This window comes from Emydura macquarii, unplaced genomic scaffold (genome assembly GCF_026122565.2).
Source record: "Emydura macquarii macquarii isolate MOO-44397 ecotype Brisbane River unplaced genomic scaffold, CSIRO-AGI_Emac_v2 contig_554, whole genome shotgun sequence".
NCBI classification, from domain to species: Eukaryota; Metazoa; Chordata; order Testudines; family Chelidae; genus Emydura; species Emydura macquarii.
This window is the reverse complement of record NW_027130691.1, coordinates 7,312,982-7,326,258: the sequence shown is the minus strand read 5'-3', so window position 1 is coordinate 7,326,258 and position 13,277 is coordinate 7,312,982. Positions and strand designations below refer to the sequence as shown.

Genomic DNA, 13,277 nt, shown 5'->3' with positions numbered 1-13,277 from the left:
AACCACTATACTTAAGGCTGAAAAATAATTTTCATTCTAAATTCCCTTCTTTCCCACACAGAAACTTGTAATCTTTCTAAATATTCAAGTTTTGGACTGAATGTCCATGCTTTCATGGCCCAACAATGACACTAAGTTTCTAAATCCAGCTGAAGAGATTTTGGTGAATAAGAAAGTTTATACATAAAATAACAATTTTGCTACTTCATAATTTGAGAATAACTCAAATGGCTGAACTTTGACCCTTGAAACTTAGCATGTAAATGCAGACCTCCTCATTGAGTAGTGTGCTTTACTAAATTTGAAAAACATTAGTTATAATGAATTCTTGAGAACACTGGACTAAATATGCACAGTGGAAACCCCTCATTAGCGGTGCACTTACGTCAATAGGAATTGGATCTGGCCTTTTAAAAGCAAAACCAAACCAACAAAAACAGATGCAGCATAATGAATTTACAAGCTCTGGGGTGAAGGTGGTGGGGTAGTGCTGACATATATACTTTCTTAAAACAAACAGGAAATTAAATGAAAGACACTGCAATGTTAAGGCTGCAGACTTAAAATCATGAAGTCAGGAAATGCAAAGATTCAGATCCCACCAGCAATGTTAACTTGCTTGAATTGCACTACTGTAGTAGTATCTTCCATCTTGTACTTAAGAAGTTTAAAGTAATACTCTTATTTGTATTGCAGTAACACCTAACACCTCCACTCATAGACCAGGATCCCATTGTGCTAGGTACTACATAAACAGAATAAAAAGTGCACCGTAAAAATGAAGGATCTGCATTGGGGTTAACACTGAAGATGGTACCTTAATTTTCGCATTTCCCAACAGACATGAATTACATTTTAACATTGCACTAACACTTTTTTTTTTTTGCATTTTTTTAAATATATGGTTCATTATAAGAATATCAAAACATTTTGCTTACAGTGGTAACCTCTCTGCCATACAAACAATGAAAATTAATAAAAATCAGGGGTTGTTCCATCAATCCTATTTCTTTGATTTTATGCAGTGTCAGCTTTGCATTTAATTGCTGTTCAGACTTACTAAAATGGCTTTGCTAGCTGTTCATGTGCACCATTAACTGAGCACCCACGCACTGGTAAATATGCCCATTTAATGTGTTAATTAAGGCTTTGATCCTGCAAACACCTTTGTATGTGTTTAGGTGTTCATGGGAATTGGGCCTAAGGTATTAAAAATATACACAAAGAAGTTGAAGATTTTAGTGACTTACTACACTTATTTCCCTCTTAGCACCCTCTAACGTCTCTCTTTCTGCTTAAAAGCATAGTGTAGTGTTTTCATGCCAAAAAGACAATGCCACTTTCCTTCATTCATGGCATGAAACTAATCCTTTTTTTTTTTTTTTTTTTTAAAACAACTAGACTAATACACCCAAAATAAGCCTGCATGTGTGTATAGGTCACAGCATTTAAAGCTCCTTTTGAAGCTTTAGTAACAAAGCAGCTAAAGATGGCAGTGACTGCATCCTGAATAATGTTTGACAAGCGCTCCATCAGGCTTCACTGCCTTCATTTTGCAGATGCAAAACAGTTTTTTGCTCTAAGTTTGGTTGCACTGTGTATTGTGTTAGCTATATCAATTGTCTCCAAGACAGAGTCCTAACTTCTCTGTTTTCCTTTCTGGAAGGTTTAGTTTCTTCTCTCGTGATAAAAAACGCATGCAGGCGACACAGCAAGACGTTCACTTCCAGGATTCTTTTGGCGAATGGGCAGATTCGAACAAAGATGACTCCTACACCGAACAAGGCCAAGAGGCCCTTCAGCATCTGTGACTAACGCCTCAAGCCGTGTTGCTTACCACAATAGATCTGGACATTCTAACAAGAAGCTTCCGTAACCAAATCTGGCAGCTCTTTTTTTTTTTTTTTTATTTGCCTGGCAGACGGTGAGGGTTGTGTTTCAGATGTACTTTTCCAAAGGGATTCCTCAGTGTTTACTTTGTGACTGCTCTCTGAAAACAGAATCCAGGCTCTGTAGTAATGGTTATTTATACTCGGGGTATCAAAGCTTCTAGATGACTGGTTGTGTGCAGAATAACAAGTCTGTCTGACTCTTGCATTAATGACAGTAACACAAGCTTCTTTAAACCAAAAAACCCCTGTGCCATTATTAGGTTTATTTGCATTATACAATATCTATTTGCAAAGACTCTGGTACCATGTTTGTTAAAACTAGGGGAGGAAAGGAATTTTTCTTTGTCTTTTTTTTAGTTCTGTTAATGACAAGTTCGAAGAGATGGTATATGCTGCAAAAATATTTCCAGGGCAGGTCCTACCACAGCTGTGTCCTGTTAAACTCAGCTGGTATCCAAAGCTTGCAGAGAAACTACTTGGAACTTCAACTGATTTAAAAAAAAAAATACAGAAACTGGAGCAGCTGTGAGGGACAGTGATTGTATATTCCCCCTTGTTGTTTATAGTGCCTAAAGCATGTAGATATTGATGTACAAGGTGAGTGTACCTTGCATTTTGCTCTGACTTATGCAGTAACAAAAAATGAATTGCTCATACTGAGGAATTCTAAACAGTGCATTTGTTTTCTTCTTTGTCCCATGGCCTTTTTCCCTCCACCCCATCTCTAGCTGTAGCAGCAGACATCTGCTGTATAGGAAATAGCTCACTTTCCCCCAAAAGGCTTTGAACAAAGCCCCAACCAGCACTTATACAAATTCTTATTCTCTAACTGAACGAAGCCCATTTTAATGAGTGTAGGGGAGGTTTTAAGTCAGAGGAAAACACCTTTGTTCTGTTTAAAGATGGTCTGAACCCAAAATCTCACCTCCAAACCTTCCCCCAAATTCAGTTTGGACTGTGAGGACAATGCACTCTAAAACCCCATCATGCACTCTACGCCACAAGCTAACGTGCACATTTTACTTCAGTGGTGCTCTGTATCAACAGTAGTAATGTGCAACAGCCTGCAGCAGTGGGGCCTAACTCTAGCATGAAAAACCTACCTCTGTACCAGCTGATCAAGGGGAAGGTCCAATTCTGTTCCTCATTTGGTGATGAGCCCATCCCAAATTTAATTGTATATGAACAACTGAGCTGTGGCCCCAAAAACCCACTAGCAAATTCACATGTAAGACAGGTGTTAGAATGGGTGTCCAGTCCATTAGGCAACATCTAGGTGCACCCACTGTGCTATACATTATCCCCCTACTGTAAGAGGCCATGTCCACTCTGTTGAAGCAAAGAGAGAGAACTGTTCTCTTACAAACGAGTTAAAGCCATTTTATGGGTTCTGCTGTACTATAAGAGCCATGCTATTGTACACTTCTGCTACAAGTGAGATTTGTCTGCCGTAGAGTACCTTTAAAAAAAATTAATCCTACAGCTGCTGCCGGCATTTTAACAGTATGATGACTAGACTTGCTTGGACAGGACACCATGCTAAACTAGTGCAGCAATCCTGTGTCTACTAAAGCTCCCAGGGTTGCTGATGCTGCTGAATCTGAACCAGTGAGGAAACTTGTAGGCAGAAAATAAGCTTCAGGAGTTAGTCAAACACTGTTCCCTACCATGGCTGCAAATTTGTCAGCTGAGCCTATAGACTGGTTTAATACTTCTGTTCTTGGGTTTAAAAACAAAACAAAAAACCTCTATGTAGAGGCCAGAAAACCTAGGCTAGGACCCATCTGTAATTAAGTGGTGTTGGAAAAACCTGTTGCAGCATGGTTCAAATGCTGTTCTGAGTTGTGCTCCAAATAAGAGTGAACTGTGCTATGACCCTGGACAGAGCAAAACTTTAGTTAAAAGCTTGGGCCCTGTCCACACTGCAGGACAACATCAAATTCCCCACATTATAGTCCCCTGCCATAGTTGGGCTTTTCTGTTGTGGGTGCATGTAGGCCCCTCACTGAAATCAGTTACAGGCTGCAGTCTGTCAACAGTTCTAACGGAGGCTAAGGCTAGGTCTACACTACAACCTTACATTGGTATAACTACATCACTCAGGAGTGTGAAAAAGCCACACTGACCCAAACCCTGGTGTAGACAGCGCTACATTGATAGGAGGGCTTCTCCTGCCAACACAGCTACCACCACCTGCAGAGGTGGAAATTAGCAATGCCAATGGGAGGTCTCCCGTTGATGTAGTATCTTCAGTGAAGTGCTATGGCAGCACAGCTGCAGCACTTTAAGTGTAGACCTGTTTTGGTATTGCACATCTCCAGCTGTGTCCCACTCCTTACAAATGCAAGTACATAATTCCTTAAGACACCCTCAGATTAGTGCTATAGTACAACTCCAGTAATGAGGGGGTTGGTTATGCATTTAGCCTCTAAGGTTGTGTGCACACTGCAGCTGGGACCAAGCCTTCCAGCCCTGGTAGATCGACTTGTGCAGGCAGGGCTTGACCTAATGCACTAAAAACAGCAGGATGGATGGTGGCACTTGGGCAGCAGCTCAAGCATTCAAGTCCACCCCAACTGCTGGGTCAGCCTTAGTGACTAGCCTGAGTCTTCACTGGAACAGCAGTATCCACCTTGCTAGTTTTAGCACACTACCCTGGAGCTCCACTAACATGATTCTGTCTGGCTGGGCTGGGAGCCCCACTCCCAGAGGCAGCGGGGGAGGGGCTCTTACACCTGAAATGCATCCCCATGAGAGATGCTGATAGCAATGTCCAACACTAGCATCTTATGAAGACAGAACCAGCTTTAGAGACACTAAAATAATTTGACTTCTATTTCTCATCTTTTAAGAGAAGCCACACTTATAGAAAGTAGCTCCACTGCCTACTGAAAATGTGGATTGGGCATACAGCTTTGTTTATGCATAGGCTCTTACCCAAAATGAGGGAACAATAATACTTTCTAAAGTTTCTAAGATAAATTGGGAAAATAAATGTAAATTAAATCAGGAAGATACTGCTATTGGATGATGCATTTAAGATATGAAATCTAGATAATGACACTTTAATATATTATTCTCTATCATACTTCTGTTCCTCAACATCAGAAGAAGAAAAAAAAAAGCTTTCCAAATTGCTGGGAGTTTCCTCTGGTGGGGAAGTGCTCCAGGCTGGAAGCACTTGTCTACACTACTGGTTTTGTTGGTATAACTTATGTTGTTCAAGGGTGTGGAAAAAACCACACCTCTGAGTGACGTAAGTTACACCAACAGAAGCATGTTGACTGTCTCCCACCGACAGCTACTGCCACTCACGGAGATTTTATCATGCCAACGAGGGAGCTCTCTCTCAGCAGCATAAAGCAGCTCCTGGAGCAATCTTATATCAGCGCAGCTGCATCAGTACAGCTGTGCTGCCATAAGCTCTGTGATGTAGACATGACCTAAGTTGTTTTGGACAGTTATAGATGATAACATACCAGACCATTGCTTCACTTTATAAACCAAGTTTATACTATATCCTGGTGTGAATTTCACCATTATGTTCCCATAAATCCTTGTACCACAGTTTAGAATTGTCTGGCATTTTAACAGCAGATACAGCAATATTAAGCACTGCAAGAGTGTAGTAGGTTTACAACCTGAATAAGCAAACCATTTTCAAAACTGATTAAGAGCTGCGAACTGGGACAATAGCCATACATAAGCTAATACTTAGCCCAGTATCTAAGTGCTTATTTTAAAGAGAAAGTTTCTAGCTGTGTGTGTCAAGCTAGTCCCACAGTCTGGACACCACTGCACTATGGTTGGGCCAAAGCTTCCAGCCCATCTGAAACAATGGCACTATCCCCTATTCATCTCTATGGGCCTTGGAAATCTAATTATCACTGAAAGAAAATTAACCATTTCACTCCTGACTTCATAAACAGTGAGAACATAAAACTGGCCATAACAGGTCAGACCAATGGTCCAATCTAGCTCAGTATCGTCTTCCACCAGGGGCCAGTGCCAGATACTTCAGAGGGAATGAACGGAACAGAGCAATTTATCAAGTGATCCATCCCGTTGGCCAGTCCCAGCTTCTAGCAGTCAGAGATTTAGGGACACACCAAGCATAGTGTTGCATCCCTGACCATCTTGATCAATGGCTATTAATGGACCTATCCTCCATGAACTCATAAATTCTTTTTTTAACCCAGTTATACTTTTGGCTGTCACAAGATCCCATTGAAACTAGTTCTACAGGTTGACTGTGCATTGTGTGAAGAAGTACTTTGTTTGTTTTAAACCTGCTGCCTATTAATTTTGTTGGGTGACCTCTGGTTCTTGTGTTATCTGACGGGGTAAATTTCACTTCCTTATTCACTTTCTCCCTACCCTTCATGATTTTACAGACCTCTATCATCTCCCTGCTTAGTCATCTCTTTTCTAAGACAAATAGTCCCAGTCGTTTTAATCTCTCCTCCTACAGAAGCTGTTCCAAACCCCTCATCGTTTTTGTTGCCCTTCTCGGTACATTTTTTCAATTCTATCTTTTTTTGAGATGGGACAATCAGAACTGCACACGGTATTCAAGATGTGGGTTTATAGGATTTCTATAGAGCTATTCTGATCTTTTCAGTCTTATCTATCCCTTTCCTAACAGTTCCTAACATTCTGTTTTTGATTACCATTTTACATTGATAGGATGTTTTTAGAGAACTAGCCCTAATGACTCCCAAAACTCTTTCTTGAGTGGTAACAGCTAAATTAGACCCCATCATTTTGTCTGTATAGTTTAATTATGTTTTCCAGTGTGAATTACTTTGCATTTATTAACATTGAATTTCATCTGCCATTTTGTTGCAGTCACCCAATTTAGTGAGATCTCTAATTTTTTAGTCAGCTTTGGACTTATCTTGAATAATTTTGTATCGCCTGCAAACTTTGCCACTCACTGCTTACTCCCTTTTCCAGATCATTTATGAATATGCTGAACAGCACAAGTCCCAGTACAGATCCTTGGGAGACCCTGCTATATAGCTCTCTCCCTTCTGAAAACTGACCATTGACTCCTATTTTAACAAGTTAGTGGTCCATGAGAGGACCTTCACTCTTACCCCAGGACTACTTACTTTGCTTTAAGACCCTTTGGCATGGAACCTTGTCAAAGGCTTTTAGAAAGTCCAAGTACACTATATCAACTGAATCACCCTTGTACATATGCTTGTAGACATCTTCAAAGAATTCTAATAGACTAATGAGCCATGATTTCCTTTTACAAAAGCAGCATTTGACTCTTCCCCAACATATTGTGTTCATCTAGATGTTTGATAATTCTGTTCTTTACTATAGTTTCAGCCAGTTTGCCTGATACTGAAGTCAGGCTTTCCAGCTTGTAATTGCCAGGATTGCCTCTGGACCTTTTTTTTAAAAATCAGGGTCATGTTACCTATCAACAAGTCATCTGGCTGATTTAAGCATTAGGTTACATATCAGTTAGTAGTTCTGAAGGAACTCAGATATGAAATTGCAGAACACTTGGATGAACACCATCTAGTTCTGATGATTTATTAATTCATCAATTTGTTCCAAAGCCTCAACCTCTGACACCTCAATCTGGGACAGTTCCTCAGATCTGTCACCTAAAAAGAATGGCTCAGGTGTGGAGTCTCCCTTATGTCCTCTGCAGTGAAGACTGATGTAAAGAACTCATTTAGCTTCTCCGTAACGGTCTTGTCCTTCGCGAGTGTTCCTTTAGCACCTCTATCATCCAGTGGCACAACTGATTGTTTGGCAGGCTTTCTGCGTCTCATGTTTTCAGCTAACACCCTCAGATAGAACAGTCATCTGAAAAAGGGGGAAGAGATGCTCACTTTGAATAGGTAGAAAGTTAAATATCTACCATGTAGCTTCTTGGCAGATTTAAGTGAATGCTCTTCTTTTAAAAGTCAGGTAAGCAGTCTTGCATTCAGTGTGCAGATTTTTTGAGGTTTCTTTCATTTAACACTAAATCTCTTTAATAAATATTTCTGACTGACTTGCTCTGAATGTCTTACAAGAATATTTGATGTGGACATGCTGTGTGTAACATTATCTTGAGTGGGTTGTACATAGCTGAGGGATTTATCTTTTCTTTGCACTTTCAGAACACTTGTACAACTTGTCATGCAAACAAAGTCTTCTTGAACTAAACAGTTTGGCAGACCAGTAAGGGGGAAAAGTCTAGAGGGGGCATAGTGCGGGTCTGAAGGGGAAGCCACCATAGCATATTTCTATTGTTCCTGCCTCTAAAACAAACTTTCATCACTGAAATAAGGACTTGGAAACAAAGGACCAGCTGCTGGACTCTGCCTCAGTTTAGCCCCCCATCAGCTTCTCACTGTGAAGGGAAATCCATGGCTGATGTAGAAGAATGGTGGAAGTTCATGTGTCATTCTTATTCTGGCCCTTGTCTTGGTGTCCCTGCTCCACACCAAACCCCAGCTGCTGAATGGCCCTTGGAGCCCAGGGCAGCTGGATGTAAGTCACATTAGGTACTGAACTAGCCAAAAGATTGCATAATAACCACCGGGGGCTCTAGGCCAAAGTGTAAACAATGGGTCACTTTATTCTAAGGCCCTCACAAGATTACATTTAGAACTGTGCTGGTAAGAACATTTACATGGCTGCTGCAGCTCTCTCTACTAAATGTGGACATGCTGAGCTCACCAGAAGCAAAACTATACAGGTTCTAGCACAAAAAGCCTCTGTCTACACTAGACTTGTAACAAGAGATGGGGGAGTCAATTGTAGTGTACACAGCAACTAAGCTCATTCTCAGCAGCAGGTTAAAATCCTGTACGGGCAGGGTTTTACCTTTGTTAGGAGCCATGGTTAGTTTCATTTCCATTACAACTTTTAAACGGGATAGCCAGCTCCACTGTTGATAGAGCCAGACTGACCCAGAAAAGCATTTTGTTGCTTTGCAAAAATAGTTGGGGGTGGGCATAAAGAGCAAGTAGGTGCAAAGGGAGAAGGAGACAAGGAGGGACAATAAAAAAAATTATAAACTACATCATTCTAGCACCCCTATGGAGCAGCACCCAACAGCAGCTGTGATGGTACAAAGGGAAGACAACTGGTTACATGGGTGTTGTGTAACACTGCATAACTGTCCCACAGGCTGGTCCAGGGACATCATTCTGAAAGCTAGAGCAGGGGGTTCAAAAGAAAGAGATACACAGATGAAAGTCCTGTCACTTTGCTTTGGCTGGGAGCTCTCCATAGACTTTACATTGAGATGTGCCATAGCCACAATGGCTACTGGAAATTAACCTGAAAAGTCATATGAGCTGCAATCCACCCTCATGTACATCTATGTCTAGAACATAGAAGTTCTTCTAGTTAAAGGGGAGGGTTGAATGAAGAAGGGAGGCAGCACTCCATGAAAAGAAAGATTTCCTAAGGCGCGTCTGCCCATTGCACCAAACACCAGTCAAAGACACTGTATTTCTAAAGATCACATCTATCCTAGTGTTTCTCAAGCAGCTGAATCATTTCCCATTAGTTTTACATTGTGAAACATTGGTAAAAGCCAAAGATGATGATTTTATAGATATTTCTTCAATAGGTGACTTCATCAGAATAGATCTGACTGTCATGCGAGCACAGGGCATATAGGAAATATTTAAGGACTGGGCTTTTCACATACAAACAAGTTGTTCTCTGAATAACAAGTAGCCTGGGCACACATTTCATTTTACATCCCACTGAATTAGATGGGAAGGCAGGCACATCTGTAAGTCTGGTATTCCTTACAAAATGCCAACAAGTATTGTTTGGTTAAAAAAATGTAAACATTTCCTTTTTATTTTCATAGATACAGACAGCTGGAGTCTATGATAACTTGTACATTCCACTGGGTCCCCCGCAGCATAGTATAATAGAGAACCCACAGCAAACAGTGATGACTGAAACCTTAATGTTCTTAGAAATGGATCTCCACTGAGAACGATATCAGATGCAGTAAATGCAACTCTGCGTTTTCCTATGCTTTCTTTATTTGCCAGGTCCTATTATCCGCTCCTCCACTGCTCTATAAAACAGATCAGTGGGACTCTATGCATAAAGAAAATCGCTGAAGAGATAGAAAAAAAAATTGGCTGTGTCCTAAGAGCAGCCTTCTAACAATTCCGCTGGGAATGCCCAGTTCTGGCTCTCCTCTTTTCCTAATAGGACTCTCGTCAATCTTTGGAGGACTGGGACTATGAGGACACCAATGTCAGCTGCAGCGCTGTCAGCTCCAAACTGAGTGAGTGGGGGAGGGCTGTGCTGTATCTAAGGCAGTATAAAGGCCCATCTCTGGAGGTAAACTACTGCGTGGGGGGGAGAAGGAATCATGTCAATGCAACTGGTGCTCTGTCCTGTCTATAAGATGTTGGCCTTGCCTATATAGAATGGTCCAAACTGTGAGTTAAGGAATTTTGCTACAGTCCTGACCTCCAGAAAGAAAGGAGAAAGTCACCACATTGTGAGAATACACTCCGAGGAAGATTTGTTCCCACACAAATTAAATTTAACAAGATGGGGGGGTGGGGAATCAAACCAAAGAAAGGGCAGATGCCACAAAATACATGAGACATCATAAAAGCTCTGTAAATAAGAGGTCCATAGCTCAACACAGGTAGAGGTTACTGCAGGAGTCATTTACCCCTCTTTGTGGCAAAACCACCTTAGAAATTACCTAAAGAACAATAAATCAGACAATGAGCCAGGTCCACAGCTGGTGCAGCTTTGCTGAAGACAATGGCTCTATCCACTTTACACCTGCTGAGGATCTAGCTTCAGATTAGCAGAGCTCCTTGCAGGATGGAAGCTCACAACAAAGTCATGTGTTTTGTCCCAATCTGTTCCCATCACTTTCTTAAGCCACAGACGGGCCCAGGCCTGGATTAGAACCGGATTACAGTTCTGTGTTGTTTGGATCAGTAGGTTTTGGAGGGTCTAGGCCAAAATTTCCCCGCAGTTCACGGAAGCTTGGCTTATCTGTAATAAAGACTCTTTTGTTTACCGATGTTTGTCGTCATCTCTCTGCTTCTTAGGATCTCTTTCCCTGTCTTTTCTCTCTCTGTCCTTCCTCTCTCTCCCTCTACTCCTTTCGTCTTTGGAATCCCGCTCTCTCTCCCGGTCGCTCTCGCCACAAACCCAGGATCGCTCCCTTTCTGGCCATCTCTTGTCTCGGTTCCTTTCGTGGTCTCGATCCCTTGCTCTCCAGTCCCTCGCTCCCTCCCGAGACCAGCTCCTCTCTCTTTTCTCCACTGGCCCCTCTCCATAGAAGTCGCTTTTCATAGTTGGCAAATTGATGGGCTTTCGGAAAGGTCTATCCCGCCCTCCAAACCGCAGCTGCCCAGATTCCTTCTTGCCCCCAAAACCACCTCCAAGTCTCCGAGGGATCCATCCTTTGAGGGTCCTTTCCAGTTCAAAGTCCACAAATATCTCATGCTGGTCAATAACCAGCCTGTTGGCATCTCTATGGGCTTTCAACAGCGCACGTTCCTCTTTGTACTCTATAAATGCATAGCCCTTGGAAAAGCCCGTGACCAAGTCTCTAACTAGACGAATCTTCCTGATGTCTCCATACCTGGAAAAGGCTTCCTTCAACTTCTCCTCTGTGGTTTGTAGATTCAGCCTCGCTACAAAGAGAGTGAGGTGGGGATCTCCTGTAACCCCCTTATTGGGTACATACCGGGCCAACATGGCCCTCCAGATGGCACGGTCATGGGGCTCTTCATCTGTGCCATCAATGCTCCCTGCTTTGAGGGGGTCATACGCCTTCGCTATGGGTGCCCACTCGTTCATTTCTAGAGGGAACACAAGCATCAAACACACTCCAGTGTCACTGCTAACATCTGTATAGAGAAATGTTCACTGCTACAGAAGAATTGCAAGGTGCAGTTAATTAGGAGACTTGATTTTTGACTCTAGGCCCTTCCATCCCAGGATCTCAAAGCACTTTACATATATGAATGAATTGAGAATGCTCCACTGCAGCCTGATTCCCATTTTACAGATGGGAAAACTGGGACAAATAGAGGTTCAGTTCTTAACACAGATTTGTCTCCTAGCACTCATAGATAGGTTGGGAGAAGCACAGAAAACCCTAAACATCCTGCCTCTTCTCAAGCAAACCCCATTAGACTTAAGACTTTGCAGAAATTACAAAGAATTCCTTAGAAGATTGATTAAAACTGACTCCACTGGATTGGCCTTTTCAACTAGACTCCCCCAAGCCCCAGACCCCCAGTGGAAGGCAATTTGCTCACTATGGAGGCAGGGAGCATTTGCTTTCCGGTGTGGGAGGAAGGGATGGGTTAGCTGGATTTATTTCAGGAGAACATCCCTCAGACACTCTGGCAGGGGATGTTTTTAAGCCTGTGTAGAGAAACACCCCGAATGCCTCCCACAGGCAGCTGAGGAGGAGGAGGGAGGGGGGGTGGAAACACAGGCCATGTGCTTCTTCTGAGCCCATCTCAGCCAGACCCCAGCTGGGCTGGGCAGCCTCCTCCTCCTCCTCTCCCCCTTCGCCTGCCGCACCGTGCAGCACGCGGCCGCCAGCACCCGGGTGAAGTCGAAAGGACTCAAAACAGCCCTCCCCCACCTCTCAGCACCACCTATGCCTAGCATAGGCCCAAAACACCCCTCCCCCACCTCTCAGCACCACCTATGCCTGGCACAGACCCCCCCTCAGCTTGTGGGCTGAATCTTCCCCCACCAGCCGGCCAGCACCTAACCCCTCTCCCCAGCCATCGTCCACGTAACTGTCTGACACACCCCCACCCGTTAACTGCAAGCCTCTAGCGCCTGGTGCGGCGGGGGCCAAGCCGCCATCGCAACACCGGGCCTGGGCAGCACCAGAACCCCGCCGCCATTCGCGCCGCTCGGTCAGGACCCCCGGCCCGCCCCCGCGCAATGGGTGCCTTGGGGGGGGGGGGGGGGGGGGCGAAATCCGACCCAGTCCCCACTCACCGCCTCTCAGCCGCGGGCTTGGGCTGGCTCGCACTCTCTCTCCGCCCCCGATGGCTGCAAACAGCAACGCAAGCGCTTCCTTTTCCCGCCCACCAGCGGGGGAGGGGCAGGGGGAAGATTCACGCGCCCCGCCCACAGGCAGCCTTCAATTCATTAGCAAACGAAGGACCCCGCGCGCAGGCTTTTATTTATTTGAGGGAGGCGGGGACTTGTGCAGAATGTGCGCGCAGCGCAGCCCGCGGGGGGGGGGGCAGGGGTACTACGGGCGCGGAGCGGAGCGCAGCCCGCGGGGGGAGGGGCAGGGGTACTACGAGCGCGGAGCGCAGCGCAGCCCGCGGGGCAGGGGTACTACGAGCGCGGAGCGCAGCGCAGCCCGCGAGGGGGAGGGGCAGGGGTACT

At 44.1% G+C, this 13,277-nt stretch overlaps 2 protein-coding genes across 7 annotated transcripts in view; one reads left to right on the top strand and one right to left on the bottom strand.

Annotated features, from left to right (window-relative positions):
* The window catches only part of RILPL1 (Rab interacting lysosomal protein like 1), a 36,365-nt gene extending 32,521 nt beyond the window's left edge, over positions 1–3,844 (top strand). For 2 of the 6 annotated variants that reach the window (XM_067539673.1, XM_067539674.1), the window contains exon 7: positions 1,667–3,844. In XM_067539673.1, coding sequence (XP_067395774.1) covers positions 1,667–1,811 — 145 coding nt within the window. In that variant the 3' untranslated portion in view covers positions 1,812–3,844. The remainder of the gene's footprint in view (positions 1–1,666) is intronic. The other 4 variants (XM_067539680.1, XM_067539679.1, XM_067539676.1 and 1 more) reach the window with 2 other exon arrangements.
* A 5,106-nt stretch (positions 3,845–8,950) lies between these two features.
* Positions 8,951–13,032, bottom strand: SNRNP35 (small nuclear ribonucleoprotein U11/U12 subunit 35). Its single transcript, XM_067539682.1, has 2 exons — positions 12,879–13,032; positions 8,951–11,713 (listed from the first exon to the last, which is right to left on the bottom strand). The coding sequence occupies exon 2, from the start codon at positions 11,709–11,711 to the stop codon at positions 10,920–10,922; it is 792 nt and encodes a 263-aa protein (XP_067395783.1). The 5' UTR covers positions 11,712–11,713; positions 12,879–13,032; the 3' UTR covers positions 8,951–10,919.
* Positions 13,033–13,277: the final 245 nt, after the last annotated feature.